This window comes from Bidens hawaiensis, unplaced genomic scaffold (assembly GCF_021521415.1).
Source record: "Bidens hawaiensis isolate Kalapana, Puna unplaced genomic scaffold, B.hawaiensis_p1.1 tig00008951_1, whole genome shotgun sequence".
NCBI classification, from domain to species: Eukaryota; Viridiplantae; Streptophyta; class Magnoliopsida; order Asterales; family Asteraceae; genus Bidens; species Bidens hawaiensis.
The window spans coordinates 37,476-58,999 of NW_027491653.1; the positions used below are offsets into that span (position 1 = coordinate 37,476).

Genomic DNA, 21,524 nt, shown 5'->3' on the forward strand with positions numbered 1-21,524 from the left:
TTTAGATGGCCAAATTGAAACAAACAACATTACATACCCTTGATTCACAAGCGCACAACCGCCAGCGATTTAGTCGCACACGAGCTCGCATCCAACTCATGAGCCACTTGGTTTCTTGAAACATGAACCCAGTTCTTTGACCCACCAGAAACATCAAACATGGTCAAAAAATCCAACACCGGCTCAAAAATCTTGAACATTTCAACTCCAAAAATCATGTTTTTGTCACCAACAAATGTTGTGTTCCAGTCCATAGGTGCATCAGGATGTGTACACACTTCTACCCACTTGAGATACACAAGATCAAGCTCCCATAACTTCCTAACCGCTTTGTTTCTCCTCCCGATTTGCCCGTCACCTTCGCACCAAGAAACTGATACCATAAACAACCGGTTTTCACACGAAATAATATTCGGGTAGTACTCGTGCACGCGAGGTGGTAATGTGGTTGTTTGGATTCTAAACCAATAACCCCGGTCTATATCATATGCTGCAAGGTTATTGGTTTCCGAGTACGCGTAAAACAACCCGTTACAAAACGTTCCAGAACACACAACCCCAAAATCAACCGGTAACCTCTGGATTTCGGTCCATTTATTGGTTAAAGAATCATAAACTTCGCATGAATCTAACGGTTCATCCCATGATCCGACACCACCTAGAGCAATTATTAAGAACCTTTTAGAATCTTTCCCACTTAGGTTCTCGTTTTTCGGTTTAAACGATACCTAAGGCTCATCAAACGAGTATCTTAGTTGACGCCTAACCGAAAGCCGATGTGGGTCCTCGTAAACATCGGACACTCCATTGGTTCGTGTTCTGGTCAAACGTCGGTCCTCTCGAATATGTTGACTTTTGATGGCTAAACTATCAGAGTTGACTTCACATACACCAAGAACCGGTTTTGACCTCGCGTGTTTCATGGATGCAACCTTATGCCACGAGTTCATTAATGGGCTAAACACCAAAACACCTTTGTGGGTCTTAACCGAACTTCGGTCAACTTTACCGATATTAGTCAAACTAGAACAACCTCCCACAATGTACACGTTTTCTTGAACACTAACAACCGAAAACATGAACCGGCCTTTAATAACATCTGAACTGATCGTATGCCATTTGTTTGATAACACATCGAACACGTGTATCTTTCGTGAGCAAAAACCGGATTTAACCGCCCCGAAAAGAAACAATCACGGACTCTGATAAAGCCTGTCACGCCTCATTTGCAAAAACCGAGGCGTGGCGGTTAAAGCCCGCCATTTTTTGCATACTAAACGGGCCTTCATAAGACTAGTCAACGGGAGCCGAACCAAACACATTTCCACAATATCATCCGGAAGAAACACGTGCACGGTTTCGGCTTTCTGAACCTTCCGGATGCTTCTCTTCAGGAATCTTTCTATAAACCCAGGCCTGTTTACGGGCTTATACCCTTTCCCAGCTTCAATGGAACTTGAAGAACGCCTTCGACAACCGATTTCATTAAACTCATCACTGGTGGTTGCGCCAACTTTGCAACCGCCACCACGCGTATATAAAGATGGGCACCTCAGCGACATCCCATTTGGGTCATCTTCTTTTTTTTTTTTAACTTTTGGCTTAGGCTTCTGACTAAACGCTTTGATACGCTTAAAACCGCAAGTTCTTGGTGAAGTGATGTTTCGTCCTTTAAATTTTCAGTCACCATCTAGTGTTCTTAATATAAAACCTGTCATATTATACGAAAACATGACGTGAATCTAACATGAACTTCATAGGGCTGTGTTTAGTCTTAACGGGTTTAGGTCAGCTTTGGGTCGAGCCCGAACATGTTTAGCTAAACATGCTGTTTTCGGTTGCTTGTTAACTCTGTAAGTTGACCTATTTAACCTTTTAATTTTTGCTAATTTTTTTCTGAATGTAGTTGATGAGATAACTTAACTTTTATAAACCATTTGTTCTTTTAATTTTAGCAATAAAAATTAATATTTCGAGTTAAACGGGCCAATTTCTTGTCATCTCGTCGAGTCAGAAAAATAAAACAAAATTTATTGTTTAAACGGGCCGTGTACGTGTGAACCTGCAAAATCTTGTGTTAAATCTTGTGTTGAGTTCGACCCGCCAACCCACGAACACGACCCAGTTTATCGGTTTTTACTTTTTGTTGATATATACATATTTCTAGTCCTCAAATTTTCTAACTTTCTGCAGTTTTAGGATTAATAATTAAGCTTTAATCAAACTGGGATTCAACCATTTGACAAAATAAACCTTAAAAATCAGAATTTGTTAAAAAATTGGGGATAAACCCTAATGAGCAACTCACATAAACAGACACCCAACAACTGAATTCAAACAAATAGTAAGTATAATAACAAATATACTACACATGAATGCACTAAGCTCAAAATATACATTTGGGCAAGAATACATATAATAATCTGTAAATTGATGAAATTTATGAAAAATTAAGAACAAAACTGACCTGATCAAGGTTTTGCAGGCACCAATTTCCGATTCAAGATTCTTAATAAAGACAGAATAAAAAAAAACAGAAACTTGTTGGGTAGAATTGAAGTGATTTTGCAAATGGGAGTGATTCTTGAAGTAATGAATAATGAGATGAAATTATTTGTTTTCGGTTGATTTTGGTAAAGCTTTAAAGGGAAAGAAAAGAAGAAAATAAAGGATATTCAATTAACTTTTCTTTCTTTTGGTTTATTATTCATTAATCAATAAATCATCATTCCAATTTTTCGGTTCGAATCCCGAGCGCATCTAGGTTTTCGTCTACTTGTTTTACGCCAGAGAGTTTTGCTCTTGTGGTGACACAATGACTGTCAAATCACACATGACAAATTGACAATATGATTTTCCTAAGAAACATTTATGTCAAACTATGAAACCAACGTGAGATTTGTTAAGATAACATAGTCGGACCGAAATTGAACAATACGGCTCTTCAAATTTAAAGAATACGTTATCGTAACACAAGAAAATTATCTTTCAAAAAAATCAAGACAATTGGGGTAGAGTTGGAGCATTTATTATTGTCACCTTTCCTTTTCTGTAAATAATATAAATTAATTTAATATTACACCAAAGAAAATTGATGCATATTAAATAAGTTGGTTGTAAGACATTTAAATCTCTACTAAAATACATTTGATTGGTTGGGAAGCAGGCAATTTAGCTTAATTTAGAGACATTTTAGCCATTAAAAAATATACTCCTTCAAAATATCTATTTTTTTATTTTTGGTTATTTTAATTTAAATATCATTTTTATACATATAAATTTAATTTTCAATTGTGCTCTTACTATTAAATGTCAAGAAAAAATTGTTTTTAGTCATAATAACTTAAAGGACATTATTGTCATTTTACAGCTTATAAAATAAAATGATCAAACATTTCTTAATTTGTATGTTTTGGGTCCCATGGCATTTAAAATGGGACGGAGAGAGTAATAATAAATACGTCAAGCATTTATAAGAAGTAGGAAAAAGTTAACGTGCAAATAAAATTAATGTGTTAATTGTGAGAATCAAGTAGAGTAATTACATAATTACTCTACTTGCATATATAATTTACTCTATTTGATTCTTACAATTGACACGTCAATTTCATTTGTATTTGATCCCTACCAGACACTTGTCCCAATTTTTTTTAATTTGTTTTTGCCTTCAGCTTAAAAATTTGTATAACTCTCAGAGACGACCCTGATATTAGTTACACGAATTATTCTTTATGAAAAAGAAAATGTATTGCAGTTATGTATATGCAATAATTAAAACAAAAACTAGTCTGTTAGAAAGACAATTGGTACAACCATGTCTAACTTGAAATTGGTAAAAGACAATTTGCAGGCAGCCCACCTATTCGACTTGTTTTAAAAACTATCTATTTTTAACCATTACCTAATTTGTTCATTTCACCACCTTCATAAAAATAGATCGTTTGGTGGTAACTATTATGTCACCACTCATTCATGAAACAATTAGTTTGAATGTCACTTTTACTAGTTATATTAGATCATTCACCAGTAATCGCACCACAGGGTACGTCAAATATTTGACAACACGCTACCACATATGTACCGAAATAAGTAACTGTATGTCTAAAAGTTAATATAACAAGAAGAACAATGTGTGTGATAAAAGCTAAAGATGAATATAAGAGGTGGAAAATGTCTAAATCATGTGTTTTATATGGTTTAGACATAATATATATGACTATGACACTTTATAGCAAGCTCAAAGAGAAGAAAATATTATGGACAAGATAGAGATAATTAATCTTTGAAAACTTTGCACTCTTTTTCGTCAGGATTCGTCTTGCAGTAATCCTCCAATGGATCTCCACTTCCCGTGGTGGTAGCCCCCGCCCATTTAGCTGCCACTAGATGCGCCAAGTCAACCACACGTTGACTACAACCCAAAACGTAACACACGTTAGCTTCTTTCGAGAATTATAAAAAAAACAGGAAAATCTAAAAACCAGATATCCTTTGAAACATACCTGTATCCCCATTCATTGTCGTACCAAGCAACAACCTTAACCATATCATCACCCATGACCATGGTCAACGACGAGTCAATAGTGGACGAAACATCAGAGCATCTAAAGTCGACTGACACAAGTGGCTCATCACAAACCGACAAGATTCCGTTCAATGGCCCGTCAGCCGCTTTCCTAAAAGCAGCATTTACATCATCGGCTGTTAAACCCTTCTTACCAACGTTGACCACAAGGTCAACGACTGAGACATTAGGTGTTGGAACACGAAGTGCTATTCCGTTGAGCTTTCCCTTAAGTTGGGGCAGGACCAAAGACACGGCCTTGGCTGCGCCCGTGCTTGTTGGGACTATGTTTAGTGCTGCCGCTCGAGCCCTCCTCAAGTCCCTGTGTGAAGCATCCAATAGCCTCTGTATAAGGCACAAATGAACGGACGTGAACACATGTTTTGTTTGTTCATTTATGCTACGTTTATTTGTGTTAGTTAACATTTGTTTAAGTTTGTTCGTTAACATATTCATTTTAATTTTTTGGCTCATTACAACTTAGTACAGTTTTGATAACTTTTTTGGCCTAACATATTGTTTTCTACAATACTTTTAACTAGTTATAACTCAGTTATGTTCGTTGATCTATATTAAGCTATGTTCATTCCTTTACGGTCGTGAACCGTTCGTTTCGTTTAACTGTTAACGAACAAACATAAACGAAATGTAAAAGAACGAACAAACATACCTTGTTTGTTTAATTGTTCATGTTTGATTGTTTAGTCATTTAAAGTTAAATGAACGAACGCAAAATGCTACGTTCGTCTTCGTTCGACTCGTTTACAAGCCTGAGTAAAACTCGGTGTACCTGATCACCAGTGTAGGAGTGAGTTGTAGTCATCGTTCCCTTCACGATGTCAACAAATAAATAAATAAAGTTTTAATTTTTACAATAAAAAGGTTGTACAAAATTAAATAGCCAGTTATATATATATGCTTACTGAATTCTTCATCCAAGATCTTCACAAAAGGGGCTAAGCAGTTGGTAGTGCAAGACGCGTTGCTGCACGAGTAATATTATTATTATTTCACAAATTTAAATTTGGTAAGTGAAATTATCATGTGTATAAGATTTATATAAAAAGTTGCATAATATTAAATGTACCTAACAATGTTGGCAACATCATGATCATAGTCCTGCTCATTAACACCAACAACATATGTTGGAATGTCTGCACCTTTAGCGGGTGCGGTGATGATGACTTTCTTGGCACCAGCTTGGATGTGCTTGCCCGCTCCTGGCCCGTCCACGAACACCCCAGTTCCCTGGCCATTACATACGATTTTTAATTAAACTTTAAACAAGTTAAACTGAACACGACATGTTCATTTAAACAAGTTAAATCAAACATAACCGGTATATATATAAAGGCTGCCATTTTTTAATACGTACACGACACGGAGTTAAATAGGTCTGGATTTGAGCTTAACGGATCTCATGTTATCGATCGGTCGACATGTTTTTAAGACACATTTAAATATCTTAGAATTAAATATGTTTTAACGTACTTAACCTGTTTAGACCCAATTTTACCTATTTATATATATTTTTTTCTTTTTGGAAAATATACATATATTATGAATTGTTAATTAAGTCTATGAACCGTTATTTAAACAAATGTTAACGATTGTTCTTTATTATTATGGATCTTAATTTTTTTGGTGATCTTTATTTTATCTTGTTATTTGTTAATTGTTGTGTCACTAAATAGGTAGTATTAATCGTGTTAAACAAGTCGTGTCATGTAACATGTTTATAAACAGGTTAGTATTCGTGTTCAAAAAAATGATACGATTAGTTCATAATGTCATGTTCCTTTTTAGCGCTCGTGTCTTGTCTGGTCTGTTTAACACATTTAATATTGATTTAGACATGTCTGCTAGACCTACACTATATGACAACCTAAAACCTAATTATTTCTATGTATTGACAGTTAAAGAAACCAGACATACCTCGATAACAATATCAATACCGAGTTCAGCCCACGGAAGCTTAAGTGGGTCCCTGCTCGAAACAACCTTAATCTGCTTTCCATCAACACTAATTGTCTCGTTATCAACAATCTTAACATCGGCTTTGAAGGTACCCAACATGGAGTCATACTTGAGCAAGTGAGAAGCCTACATGTATCACAAGTCACAACCTTAATTAACCAAGCTTTGGACAACCTGTACCATTTGCAATACTAACCATCATAACAATATTCACTTATAGCCCTGCTTGCGGTGCACACATATGATGTACATATGTGTGAACCCTCGGGTGGGCAAAAGTGAAATTGCACTAATTTTGACGTTATTTTACTAATCTCGTGAAAATAACGTTAAAAGTGACGGACGGTTAATCAGGCATCATGTAGTGGCGTTGATAGCCGAAAGACAAGGGTACATGCACCGATCAGCCGGTGTCTCGATGATTGAGTGCTATGTGCCTTATGTCCAAGGCTTGATGCAAAACTACTATCGAGCCGGGGGTCTCACCGGAAGCAGCCTCTCTATCCTTATGGGGTAGAGGTAAGGCTGTCTACATCTTACCCTCCTCAGACCCTACTATAGCTTTGCTATTGGTGGGATATACTGAGTACGATGATGATGATGATGATAACAATATTCACTTACATTTTTCACACCTCCACTGTCATTGACCACCACTACCTCTAGCGGTGAGTCCTCCCGACCGTGCCAGCACCGGAGAAAGTTCCGCCCAATTCTTCCGAATCCGTTGATTGCTACCTTTAGTTTTGCAACGGTTTCTACCTTAACAGTACCTGATCCTGATACTGCAGCCTGATTCACATTGTGTATACCCGAAAAGGTTGTTAATGTGTGAATTAATGTACAAAACATTAAATATAAGCTGCATAATTATTTGTATAAGTTGCGTAATTATTTATAAATATATTGTGTGTAATTTGTTATATATATATACGTTACGTAATTATCTAGCCTTATAGTTATCATTGTGCATAATTAGTTGTATATGTTGTGTAATTACGCTTCACATATTAATTCTTCTTTGTATGTTAAATCACCCTTACGTATGTCCTATACAGCTATGCCTGTATAGGAGCGTAACCAAGAATTTTTTTTCTACGGGTTTGTAAAATTTCGATGGAGGGACGGCCGGTTGTCTATTACTTTAGTTTGGGATGTCAAAATACATGAATATATAACACTAAAAAAATTTTGTACGGGTTCGACCAAACTCATTCTTTAAAAGCTGCCTACCCTCCTGTGCCTGTATGGCTGTATGTATACATACATATATGCATGCACACACACGACACACGAGTATGTGAGAGAGTGAATGAATACCTTGGTGGTAAATTGGGCGGAGACGGGGTCAAAGAACGATGAGTCCTTGACATACTTGCCGAAGGTCACGCTGCTGCTGGATCGTAGGCCGGAGAATTCCGCAACTTCCGGTCTCTACAAGTTATAAAAAAAATACCAATACCGAAAATGAGTAAAACCACAAACCGAATACCATAATGATGTTTTCAATTTTGTACCGATCAGTACAGACATTTGCGAAAACATGAAAAACGAGTATGAAACGAAGGATTCTTACCTTGGCGGAGCACTGAGAAGGGAAGGAGGTGGCGAGAGAGGTTTTGGAGGGGAGGCGAGTGACGGCGGGGATTCTGGTGGAAGCCAGAGCTGCATTGGAAGCCATGGCTGCAACTAAAAACACACTCAGAGGTGTATATCGATTCTTCACCTTATATATACAAGATATATATATATATATATATATATATATATATATATATGTTTGAATTAATAATAAAGTTATGGGGTTGAGAATTTGGACAAGAATTGAGTGGCGGGAGAAATAGATAAGAATAAGATGATGTTTCCAATATAATCCATCAACCAACCAACCAAACAGCCAAAAGCTACACCACAATATCATCCTCTGCACGTTATGGTACTAACATTTAAATTGTGACATGGATAGAGTCGTATAGCAACTTAAATGAAGCATCACCCGACCCGACCCGACCCATTATTATAAACTATGACCCGAAATACAGTTCTAATGGAATAAGAATAATCATGTGTGCGAATCCGACCCTACAAACTATTACAATCAGGGTCTTTTTTCTTTTCATCTTTTTAATGGCAAACTATTCTACTTCTAACTCGTCATAACTTTTTAATTAACTTCATGCCCAATAGTTAAACCTGTTTATTGATGTATATGTTTAATCGTTTTGGTTCGAATTATACGGTTGCATTACAGATAAAACATATAATTGTGCTAGAAGTACTACAATATTTAGGCCACCCGGGGCACTGAAGGCCCATCACGCGTGATGGGTTCACTCAACACCGCCGCCGGTGGTGTATCACGCGCGTGATGGTGTGGTTGAGTGATGGCCATCACGCAAGTGATGGTGGGTTTCCAAGAAAAAATTGATCACTGGGGGAAGGAGCCGTTGGGAGGGGGGAGGGGTTAAATAAAAAAAAAACAATATAAAATCAAAACCAAAACCAAAACATAAACCAAATCCAACTCAAAAACACTCTCAAACTTCCCCATCATTCACAACAAAAAAATATGACGTTTCCGAATTACTTGCTTCCCTTAGACACCGATAGCTCTTCGTCTTCAGACGATGACATTCTCGAATGGTTCCCGTTGCTATATAACGAACTTGAAGGCCCGAGCCGTCCAAAGAAAAAGTGGTGGAGCGTGATCGTATACATGCCCACGACGTGCTAATGAACGACTATTTTGTGGAGGAGCCGAAATACAATTCGTTTGCCGAAATCTTTATTTTTAAAGATTGTAGCCGACGTCGAAGCAAACGAAGAATGGTTTCAAGAATCTTACGACGCGAGGGCCAAACGAAGTTTTACGAAGCTTCAAAAATGCACATCCGCTATTCGTCAACTAGCGACAGGTAACCCACCCGAACAATTCGATGAATACTTACAAATGTCTGAGAGAACTTCACGTGAATGTCTACAATTCTTTTGTAACGCGATTATAAAATTGTATGGCAAAGAGTTTCTACGAAAACCAACAAGACACGACATTACACGTCTTTACGCCGCACACGAGGCTAGATGGCATTTTCCAGGGATGTTCGGTAGCATCGATTGTACACATATCGAATGGAGGAATTGTCCACGGGAGTTGCGAGGGGCGTATGTTAGGGGTGATATCAAACGACCGACCATCTCACTAGAAGCAGTTGCTTCAAATGATTTATGGATTTGTCATTCTTATTTTGGTGTTCCCGGCTCAAACAACGACAACACTGTTCTGTATACATCACCGTTGTTTAAGAGCGTAACAGATGGCACTGCACCTTTCTGTCTGTATTTTATCAACGGGAGATATTACAGACGTGGTTACTATCTTGCCGATGGTATCTGTGACACCCGGTAATTTCCCAATCCTATAAACTAAGTAATCAACCTAATAATTAGGTGATTGTAAATATTGAGCGCGCTATGTTAGAATCAGCGCGGGCATGTTATGTGCGCCCTGCGCGAGCGCGCTATGTTAGAATCAGCGCGGGTATTTGTTATGTGCACCCTGCGCGAGCGCGCCATGATAAGAACCAGCGTGGGCATATGTTATATGCGCCATGCGCGAGTGTTTTGGCTTTATGTTTTCATGTAACTTAACTTTATGATGGGTTGACCGTCCCGCATGATGCTAAGGCGGGTGCATCCCAAATTGTTTATGCGCGTGCGGAAAGGGAACTAACCTCCCCGCATGGCGGGAACATTGAGAGCTAGTTTGTCTGAAGCTCCAAGATGGAATTGACTTCAACATAACTGATCACTATGTTGAAATACCAAGACCACCTGGAGGATCTACAAATGAAACTCAATGTCCCTGACTGCGAGAAGGTTACGTACCTACCCGCAGCAAAGAAATGTCCTTCACGCAGAAAGCTATGCGCACAAAGTGATACGCGCAGAACACTTAGTCTATTCTCCAGATGTAAGGAGATTTCTCCCGCCCAAAAGGAAACAGTAGCGTGTTTCAGAGATTTTCCACTTTTTACTGTACACTGACAAAAGTAACTGAAAAAGCACACTGTAACATGAAAAGTCAACTGTCAGCCACCCTACTCCCACCAACCACAGACCTGCATGTCCTGTCCAAATCAAATCAAAATCTTTTATCCACTACTCCACTTTTAAATAAATAATAATAATTTCCATACTTTATCATCATTACACCTAGATATGAAAAGATTACAATCCCCTAAAGCAAGGGATTGTGTTCCCTTGAGTTTGCCTATAAATATGTAACCTAAATTATCACCCAAAACACACTTCAAACTTCTCTCTTAAGAACTGCAAACTTGCACTAATCATCGCCCAAGCATCCGTTGTTTTCATTTCCGATACTGTTACTAGGTAAGCCGAGAATATAACCTTGAGATCTGCTTTCCAACCCTTATATTCTCCTAATTCTTGATCTTAATATATATACTTCTTGTTATTTAATCGTATTCTAGACCTTCAATTCCAAGGCCAACACCAAGAAAACCCGAATCTCGATTAATCCCTTAACAAGAACCACAGGTGAGTCTCACAGCCCCTATTTTCACTGTTTTCACTACTTTTAAACTGTTTTCGGAGCGAGGGACACGTACTTAAATAATGTTTTATCATGGTATACTTACAAGCTATGCAAGCGATTATGTGTTTAAATTATGTTTCATGATGAGCAATGCGAACGGTTATCTATGGTTTTCGATGTATGTGCGCTAGAATTCGAGTAAGTGATCACTTTACCATTGGAACTCTAAGGGTAGGGACTGCTGGTTTGATCCACCCACTCGTAGGGGTCGCACCTCTTTGCATGGACGAGTGCCTAGTATGGTCATGGGGCAGTACTACGGGGTTGAGCCCGCTCGTAGGGGTCGCGCCTCTTTGCATGGACGAGCGCCTTGTTTTCCGGCACAACGTCCGCGCGTAACTCGCGGGACGGAATTATTGATTAGCTCGTAGGGGCAGCGCCTCTTTGCATACACGAGTACGGTTTTTCAGAAATGTCCACGCGTAACCCGCGGGACGGCATTACATTATTTAGCTCGTAGTGGCAGCGCCACTTTGCATGGACGAGCACGTTTTCCAGAAACGTTCGCGCGTAACCCGCGGGACGGTATTACTTATTTCGCTTGTAGTGGCAGCGCCACTTACACAGACGAGCACGGTTCCCAGTAATGTTCGCGCGTAGCCCGCGGAACGATTTTTATCAGAAATATGTGTCAGATCTATGTTTTCATACGGATTATCAAGCATATGTTTAGACATGAAATCAGAAATGTGTTTCAATATGATTTTTATCAAGTTACTAAAACTTGTGAACTCACTCAGTTTATACTGATTCAAATGTTTTACGTGTCTTTCAGGAGATAACTAGGTAGCGCATGGAGTCACACTTAGAGCACCTCACGCTGAACATCTAAAACTAGCTTTTTGGAAGATTTTAGTTCTATCCCTTCGATGCGCGTGGTTGTTCCCGCCGCGCAAGGGGATATGGCGTGGAAATCTTCAACAGTTTTATACTTGGATGTTTTTATGTAATTTTTAAACAATGTAATGTATTTGTATTAAACATTTCATGCGCAATGAAAATCTTACTTTGAATGTTTGCAATGGCCCGTGCTTAATTATCAATCCCCACTCGCGCGCGCCCGGCTGTTTCCGCCGCTCAGGGCCGGGTGTGACAGATTGGTATCAGAGCACTGGTTATAGCGAACTAGGAAAAGAAGTTTTAACCTAGACTATAACCGTTGGGGAAATCGCATGAAATATTTTTTTCAAAGAAAATATTTTCAAAAGAAACTATGCACACACTTAGGAACACGGGTCACACAGTGTCTGGTAAATAAAGATAAAAACATTATGTGCTCAGAGTACATGCGCTAAGTTTGACATATTTTCACTCTTTTAAAGCGAGAATGCCTCCAACTAGAGCCAAGGGAATTACCATGACACCCGAGGAACTCGCGGAAATAATCGCGCAAGCGATCGCAACACATGAGGCCAGCAAGGCCGAATCTAGTCAGGGTCGTCAGGAGAACGAGACCCCATAACCCGAATCAGGAGCTTTGGACAAAGGATGCTCCTACAAGACATTTATGGCCTGTAAACCTTGGCCATTCAAGGGTACTGAAGGGGCCATTGGGCTCTACAACTGGATTGACAAGATGGAGACAGTTCTCTCCATTAGCGGATGTAGTGAGAACCAGAAGGTCCTTTACGCGACCTGCATGTTCCAAGAAGCAGCTTCGTCTTGGTGGAAGCTTCAAGTGAAGACCTTGGGGCGAGAAGTTGCTCTTCACAAGACCTGGGAGGAACTGAAGGAAATGTTGATGAGAAAGTTCTGCTCTCGCGCAGAAATTCAGAACCTACAACAGGAATTCTGGAACCACACCATGGTAGGAACGGATATCGACGCCTACAACAACCGGTTCAACGAGCTTTGCCAGTTGGTGCCAGACATGGCAAACACGGAGGAAAAGAAGATCGAGAGGTATATCTTTGGGTTACCTCCTGTTGTTAGGGTTCCGCTCAACGCCGCAGCGCCTCCAACCTTTGATGAGGCGGTAGCGCGGGCCATCACCCTTACAAGGGATACGGTCCGTGCGGGTATGTTGACTACGCGCGGAATCGAGCAGCGAACCTCTGATCCCAAGAGGAAGTGGAACTCTCACCACCGAGGGTCCGACTCCAAGCAGCCACCGTCCAAGAAGCAAGAAAGCGCAAGGGTTTACGCGATCCAAGCCGCGGAACCATCAAGGAAAGGATACAGCGGGCCTCGCCCATGGTGCAACAAATGCAAGTATCACCACGAGGGTGAATGCGCAAGAATCGAATGCGCCAAATGTGGCAGACCAGGACACAAGGCGATGAATTGCCGTATCAGAGAAGCTGGAGTGAGCGACAACTGCTACGCATGCGGGAAGCCGGGGCATTTTAGTCGGGATTGCCCGCAAAAGGGAAACCAAGCTCGCGGGAGAGCTTTTGTGATCGGCGCAGGCGAAGCTAAAGAAGAGCCGAATGTGGTAACCGGTACGTTTTTGCTTAACGGCCATTTTGCATCTGTCTTATTTGATACTGGCGCTGACCTAAGTTTTATATCCGCTGAGTTTAAAGACTCCCTAGGCCTAGCAACCAGTAGGCTAGACACACCTTATACTATAGAACTAGCCAATGGTAGGCAGTTATGCGCGAACGAAAGAACTGAACAATGTGTAATAGTCATGGGAGGTCACGGGTTCAATATTAACTTGTTGCCAATAGACTTGGGAAGTTTTGACATTGTGATAGGTATGGATTGGTTAGTCGAGAACCACGCGGAAGTTATTTGCCATGAGAAGCAGGTTCGGGTCCCACTGTTGAACGGAGAGACCTTGGTAATTCAAGGGGAAAGAAGGGGAGTTGCGACAAAACTGATTTCGTGCCTAAAGGCGCGCAAGTGCCTAAGGAAAGGGTGCTACGCCTTCCTGGCGCATGTAGTAGAGAAGAAAGAAGATGAGCGAAGAATTGAAGACTTGCCAGTAGTGCGCGAATTTCCGGAAGTTTTTCCTGAAGATTTGCCCGGATTACCGCCACCGCGACAAGTCGAGTTTCGTATTGATTTAGTCCCAGGAGCTGCGCCAGTAGCTCGAGCGCCTTATCGACTAGCTCCATCTGAGATGCAAGAGCTATTCAATCAGTTACAGGAACTATTGGATAAAGGTTTCATACGCCCAAGCTTTTCACCTTGGGGAGCTCCAGTACTGTTTGTTAAGAAGAAGGATGGTTCGTTCAGAATGTGTATTGACTACAGGGAGCTGAATAAGCTGACAGTCAAGAATCGGTACCCCTTACCGAGGATTGACGACTTATTTGACCAGTTGCAGGGATCCAGTTATTATTAGAAGATAGATCTACGGTCCGGATACCACCAACTTAGGGTCCATGAGGAAGATGTGCCGAAAACAGCCTTCCGAACTAGATACGGCCATTATGAGTTCTTAGTGATGCCTTTCGGGCTAACTAATGCGCCGGGTGTATTCATGGATCTGATGAACCGCGTGTGCAAACCATACTTGGACAAGTTTGTGATTGTATTTATAGATGATATTCTGATTTACTCTCGGACCAAGGCCGAGCATGAGCAACACCTGAGATTGATTTTGGAATTGTTGAGGAAAGAAAAGTTGTATGCGAAGTTTTCCAAGTGCGAGTTTTGGCTTAGAGAAGTTCACTTTCTCGGTCACGTTGTAAACGAGAAAGGAATACAAGTTGATCCTTCCAAAGTCAAGGCCATCGAAAACTGGGAAGCGCCAAAAACCCCAACTGAGGTGAGGCAATTCCTAGGACTAGCTGGCTACTATCGACGCTTCATTGAGAACTTCTCCAAGATAGCTCTACCTCTGACCGCACTAACTCAGAAAGACAAGAAGTTTGTTTGGGGCGAAAATCAGGAAGCAGCGTTTCAAATGTTGAAACAGAAGTTATGTAGTGCGCCAATTTTGTCTCTGCCCGAGGGGACGGATGACATCGTCGTTTACTGCGACGCTTCACATCAGGGACTCGGATGTGTCCTTATGCAGCGAGACAAAGTCATAGCGTATGCCTCGCGCCAACTCAAGACCAATGAAAAGAACTACACAACGCATGATCTGGAACTTGGAGCGGTTGTCTTCGCGCTAAAGATTTGGCGCCATTACCTCTATGGTACGAAGTGTATAATCTTTACGGATCACAAGAGCCTTCAACATATATTTGATCAAAAGGATTTAAACATGAGGCAACGAAGATGGGTTGAATTGTTGAATGATTATGATTGTGAAATAAAGTACCACCCTGGAAAGACGAATGTGGTAGCAGACGCGCTAAGTAGGAAGGAGCGAATAAAAACACTACGAGTCAAGGCTCTAAGGTTGACCATTCGCGCAGATCTCTCTACCCGCATCCGAGACGCTCAACAAGAAGCCTTGAAACCAGAGTTCGTTAAAAACGAATCCCTTGGGGGTATGATTAAGAGCTTGGAACTTAAAGAGAACGGCAATCTATATTTCGCTAACCGCATATGGGTCCCTCTCAAGGGAGGATTGCGCGAGCAAGTATTAAACGAGGCTCACAAGACGCGGTATTCCGTACATCCTGGCGCAGACAAGATGTACCAAGATGTTAAAGCGCTGTATTGGTGGCCCAATCTGAAGGGCGCCATCGCGATGTATGTCAGTAAGTGCCTGACGTGTTCGAAGGTAAAGGCTGAATACCAGAAGCCGTCGGGGTTACTTCAGCAGCCAGAAATTCCCATGTGGAAGTGGGAACAAATCTCTATGGACTTCATCACCAAACTGCCAAGGACACCTGGGGGTTACGACACGATCTGGGTTATTGTAGATCGGCTAACTAAGTCAGCGCACTTCCTGCCGATCAAGGAAACCGATAAGATGGAGAAGTTAGCCCGATTGTATATTCGAGAAGTAGTTTCAAAACATGGAGTCCCAGTGTCCATCATTTCTGATAGAGATAGTCGGTTCACCTCAAGGTTTTGGAGATCGTTACAAGGGGCTTTAGGTACTCGTCTTGACATGAGTACGGCATATCATCCCCAAACGGATGGGCAAAGCGAGCGAACAATCCAGACATTGGAAGATATGCTGCGCGCGTGCGCAATCGATTTCGGAGGTAGCTGGGATACTCATCTCCCATTGGTTGAATTTTCTTACAACAACAGTTATCACACAAGCATCAAGGCTGCGCCGTTTGAAGCTTTGTATGGGCGCAAGTGTAGATCCCCACTGTGCTGGGCTGAAGTGGGTGACAAGCAAATGACTGGTCCAGAATTGATCCAAGAAACAACAGACAAGATTTTTCAGATACGGGATCGCCTTAAGACAGCGCGTGACAGACAGAAGAGTTACGCAGATGTGCGAAGGAAACCGTTGGAGTTTCAAGTAGGGGATAAAGTACTTTTGAAAGTCTCTCCATGGAAAGGAGTCCCCCGTTTCGGCAAGCGAGGAAAGTTAAATCCGCGCTACATTGGACCATTTGAGATCCTGGAAAGGATCGGTCCGGTTGCTTATAAACTCCGTTTACCCGCCGAACTCAGTGGAGTTCATGATACGTTCCATGTGTCCAACCTCAAAAAGTGCTTATCTGACGAAACGTTGGTTTTGCCGTTGGACGAGATTCACATCGACAAACAACTGCACTTCGTAGAAGAACCTATAGCAGTAACCGATTGGAAAGAACAAAAGTTACGCAGAAGCAAAATCAAGTTAGTAAAGGTTCAATGGAACTCAAGGCGTGGGCCTGAATTCACTTGGGAAAGAGAAGATCAAATGCGCCAGAAATACCCACACCTCTTTCAGAGCATGGCTTCTGCCAGCGACGTCTCCTAAATTTCGGGACGAAATTCTCTTAACAGGGGGAGAATGTGACACCCGGTAATTTCCCAATCCTATAAACTAAGTAATCAACCTAATAATTAGGTGATTGTAAATATTGAGCGCGCTATGTTAGAATCAGCGCGGGCATGTTATGTGCGCCCTGCGCGAGCGCGCTATGTTAGAATCAGCGCGGGTATTTGTTATGTGCACCCTGCGCGAGCGCGCCATGATAAGAACCAGCGTGGGCATATGTTATATGCGCCATGCGCGAGTGTTTTGGCTTTATGTTTTCATGTAACTTAACTTTATGATGGGTTGACCGTCCCGCATGATGCTAAGGCGGGTGCATCCCAAATTGTTTATGCGCGTGCGGAAAGGGAACTAACCTCCCCGCATGGCGGGAACATTGAGAGCTAGTTTGTCTGAAGCTCCAAGATGGAATTGACTTCAACATAACTGATCACTATGTTGAAATACCAAGACCACCTGGAGGATCTACAAATGAAACTCAATGTCCCTGACTGCGAGAAGGTTACGTACCTACCCGCAGCAAAGAAATGTCCTTCACGCAGAAAGCTATGCGCACAAAGTGATACGCGCAGAACACTTAGTCTATTCTCCAGATGTAAGGAGATTTCTCCCGCCCAAAAGGAAACAGTAGCGTGTTTAAGAGATTTTCCACTTTTTACTGTACACTGACAAAAGTACCTAAAAAAGCACACTGTAACATGAAAAGTTAACTGTCAGCCACCCTACTCCCACCAACCACAGACCTGCATGTCCTGTCCAAATCAAATCAAAATCTTTTATCCACTACTCCACTTTTAAATAAATAATAATAATTTCCATACTTTATCATCATTACACCTAGATATGAAAAGATTACAATCCCCTAAAGCAAGGGATTGTGTTCCCTTGAGTTTGCCTATAAATATGTAACCTAAATTATCACCCAAAACACACTTCAAACTTCTCTCTTAAGAACTGCAAACTTGCACTAATCATCGCCCAAGCATCCGTTGTTTTCATTTCCGATACTGTTACTAGGTAAGCCGAGAATATAACCTTGAGATCTGCTTTCCAACCCTTATATTCTCCTAATTCTTGATCTTAATATATATACTTCTTGTTATTTAATCGTATTCTAGACCTTCAATTCCGAGGCCAACACCAAGAAAACCCGAATCTCGATTAATCCCTTAACAAGAACCACAGGTGAGTCTCACAGCCCCTATTTTCACTGTTTTCACTACTTTTAAACTGTTTTCGGGGCGAGGGACACGTACTTAAATAATGTTTTATCATGGTATACTTACAAGCTATGCAAGCGATTATGTGTTTAAATTATGTTTCATGATGAGCAATGCGAACGGTTATCTATGGTTTTCGATGTATGTGCGCTAGAATTCGAGTAAGTGATCACTTTACCATTGGAACTCTAAGGGTAGGGACTGCTGGTTTGATCCACCCACTCGTAGGGGTCGCACCTCTTTGCATGGACGAGTGCCTAGTATGGTCATGGGGCAGTACTACGGGGTTGAGCCCGCTCGTAGGGGTCGCGCCTCTTTGCATGGACGAGCGCCTTGTTTTCCGGCACAACGTCCGCGCGTAACTCGCGGGACGGAATTATTGATTAGCTCGTAGGGGCAGCGCCTCTTTGCATACACGAGTACGGTTTTTCAGAAATGTCCACGCGTAACCCGCGGGACGGCATTACATTATTTAGCTCGTAGTGGCAGCGCCACTTTGCATGGACGAGCACGTTTTCCAGAAACGTTCGCGCGTAACCCGCGGGACGGTATTACTTATTTCGCTCGTAGTGGCAGCGCCACTTACACAGACGAGCACGGTTCCCAGTAATGTTCGCGCGTAGCCCGCGGAACGATTTTTATCAGAAATATGTGTCAGATCTATGTTTTCATACGGATTATCAAGCATATGTTTAGACATGAAATCAGAAATGTGTTTCAATATGATTTTTATCAAGTTACTAAAACTTGTGAACTCACTCAGTTTATACTGATTCAAATGTTTTACGTGTCTTTCAGGAGATAACTAGGTAGCGCATGGAGTCACACTTAGAGCACCTCACGCTGAACATCTAAAACTAGCTTTTTGGAAGATTTTAGTTCTATCCCTTCGATGCGCGTGGTTGTTCCCGCCGCGCAAGGGGATATGGCGTGGAAATCTTCAACAGTTTTATACTTGGATGTTTTTATGTAATTTTTAAACAATGTAATGTATTTGTATTAAACATTTCATGCGCAATGAAAATCTTACTTTGAATGTTTGCAATGGCCCGTGCTTAATTATCAATCCCCACTCGCGCGCGCCCGGCTGTTTCCGCCGCTCAGGGCCGGGTGTGACAGTATCTACCCGCAATGGTCTGTTTTTGTGAAAGCCTTTTCGTTTCCTGTCGAGACCAATGAAAAGGCGTTCAAGAAGTTGCAAGAATCGGCAAGAAAAGATGTCGAGAGAGCTTACGGTGTTTTAAAGGGTAGATGGTGCATACTTAGTCGACCGGTTCGTACAATGAAAAAACCCACGATCTCTAGCTACGTGTATGCATGCATCATATTACACAATATGTTAATAAAAGAAGATGGAAATGCAATTTCTCCAGATTGGGTACCGGATCCTCCAACTCAAGTTCCCGTTCCCGATAATGTCCAATTAGATTTGCGGGATGAAGATATTCATCATCGGTTAAGATGAGATCTAGTTGAGCTTATAGGTTCTTTATGTTTGGAATTTCCGGATTCAGACGAGGAGAAGACGTTTATTGTAACTTCTATTTTTTATTTCTAATTTTTAAGTTGAATTATGTTCTAGTAAACTATTTTTTTTATTTTTTAAGTTCTAGTAAAATATTGTTTTAATTTTTTAAGTTGCAAAAAAAAAATACAAAAATACTCCTATCACACCCCACCACACCACACCACACCACCACCCCTAGTAAAAATCCATCACATGTGATGAATTTGGGGTTGGTGATGTGTGACATTCGTCAAATTCAGATCTCGAATTATATTCGTTTTTTTAAACTTTTATTATGTAAACCCAACTCAACATTTTAGAACCTTATTTATTTATTTTATAATATTATAATAGACCTCGACCTTATATAAATCGATGTTTGTCATATTATACTATCGTTAAGAAAAACATATGGGGTTCAAAATGATTTTCGTAAACTAGTTACAAGCTTTGGAAACCTTTAAACTTACATTAAACATTGATTAGAACTTGAGGGGCCAAAGGGAAAAAATTTATACCCATCCATATAAATAAGATAAAACCCTAAACCTAATTTCACAAACACTAGCCGCCCTTTCTTCTTTCTTTTCGTTTTCCGGCGCCGATTTCCGACGTCCGACGACCTCCGCCACCACCATCCACCACACCACCACCTCCATCGTAGCCATCACACAATCCGCCACCCATTGTCGTTTTTCCGGCAGCCACGTAACCCGACACCACCGCCTCAGCTCTCCCTCTCTCTCATGCCACCCCTGTTTCCGACAGCCTTATGCCGCCGCCGCCATCAGCGTGCGTTGCCGCCCCGCTGACGTCGGTGCACCGCCGTGCTCTCTATGTGCCTCTCTCTCTCCCGCAACTCTCAATCTCTCTCTCTCTGCCTCTCTCTCTCTCTCCGTATTCTCTCTCTAGTCGTGCTCTCTCTCTCTCCTTCCGGTTGCTGTCAACAATCTCCGGCGGTCTCAGCTCGGGTTTCTTCGCGGTGTAGAGTCACGAGTGTATGCACATCTAATAGCTTTAAAGTCGGATCTCTTAGTTTACCGTTCGAGCTTCATTTATTTGTCTAATTAGTTCTCTCAATTCATCAATCGAGGTGAGTACTTTCATACCCCTTTTTCCATCTTTCGTTTTGGGGTGACATTTCATACTTATCAAACTAAATGCTTTCATTACTTGAATCTTTAAACCCACAAACGTGATTGTATACTTTACTTAAATAATTGCTCGATTTGGTGTTCTATGCTTACATGCTTATGTGTTTACTGCTTTTGGAAGGTTGATTCATAAATCCGTGAACTATTTGGTATTCTCTTATAGCACGGTGCCGTTAATGTATTCTTATTAACGACCTCATGAAATCCGAATCTATTTATAGACGGTGCCGTTAATGTATTCTTATTAACGACCTCATATAAAAATCCTGAACCATCTGGTATTCTCTTATGGCAGGTGTCGCTAATGTGTTAGCGATCTCATATTATCCATATTGTTGCTTTTATTTATCGTTTCGTATACAAGTTTTGTGGCTTTTTATTACTATATACTTATATGCTCAAACTTATGAATTGCTCACCAACCTTTGTGTTGACAAACTTTATTTTATGAAATGTTACAGGTTTGGCTTTTGTTGACTCGAGGACTTAATGAAAACGTTACCAAGACCATTAGGGTATTAGTAAAATGAATAATATAATTGTTACTTGTATTCAAATTGTTGTGTGAACAAGATGCGTTGATTATTGATTTATGAAATAAATGAGTTGATTAAATATTGTCACTTTAAATAGTGTCTTGTGTATTTGTCCAATCACGTTGCACCCCGGCATGTTCCGCCTTTGGTCGGGGTG

The 21,524-nt window shown here is 41.0% G+C and overlaps 1 protein-coding gene and 1 pseudogene across 2 annotated transcripts; both read right to left on the minus strand.

Moving 5' to 3' along the window:
* Positions 1-31: 31 nt before the first annotated feature.
* Positions 32-2,581, minus strand: LOC143530571 (F-box/kelch-repeat protein At5g42350 pseudogene; annotated as a pseudogene). Its single transcript, XR_013134891.1, has 2 exons — positions 2,468-2,581; positions 32-1,711 (listed from the first exon to the last, which is right to left on the minus strand). The product of XR_013134891.1 is annotated as an F-box/kelch-repeat protein At5g42350 pseudogene (transcript).
* A 1,554-nt stretch (positions 2,582-4,135) lies between these two features.
* LOC143530611 (glyceraldehyde-3-phosphate dehydrogenase B, chloroplastic-like) lies at positions 4,136-8,283 on the minus strand. Its single transcript, XM_077026098.1, has 9 exons — positions 8,118-8,283; positions 7,862-7,975; positions 7,166-7,333; positions 6,500-6,667; positions 5,652-5,812; positions 5,488-5,549; positions 5,355-5,404; positions 4,503-4,909; positions 4,136-4,411 (listed from the first exon to the last, which is right to left on the minus strand). Exons 1-9 carry the CDS (start codon positions 8,220-8,222, stop codon positions 4,276-4,278), a joined length of 1,371 nt encoding a protein of 456 aa, XP_076882213.1. The 5' UTR covers positions 8,223-8,283; the 3' UTR covers positions 4,136-4,275.
* Between the last annotated feature and the right edge of the window lie 13,241 nt (positions 8,284-21,524).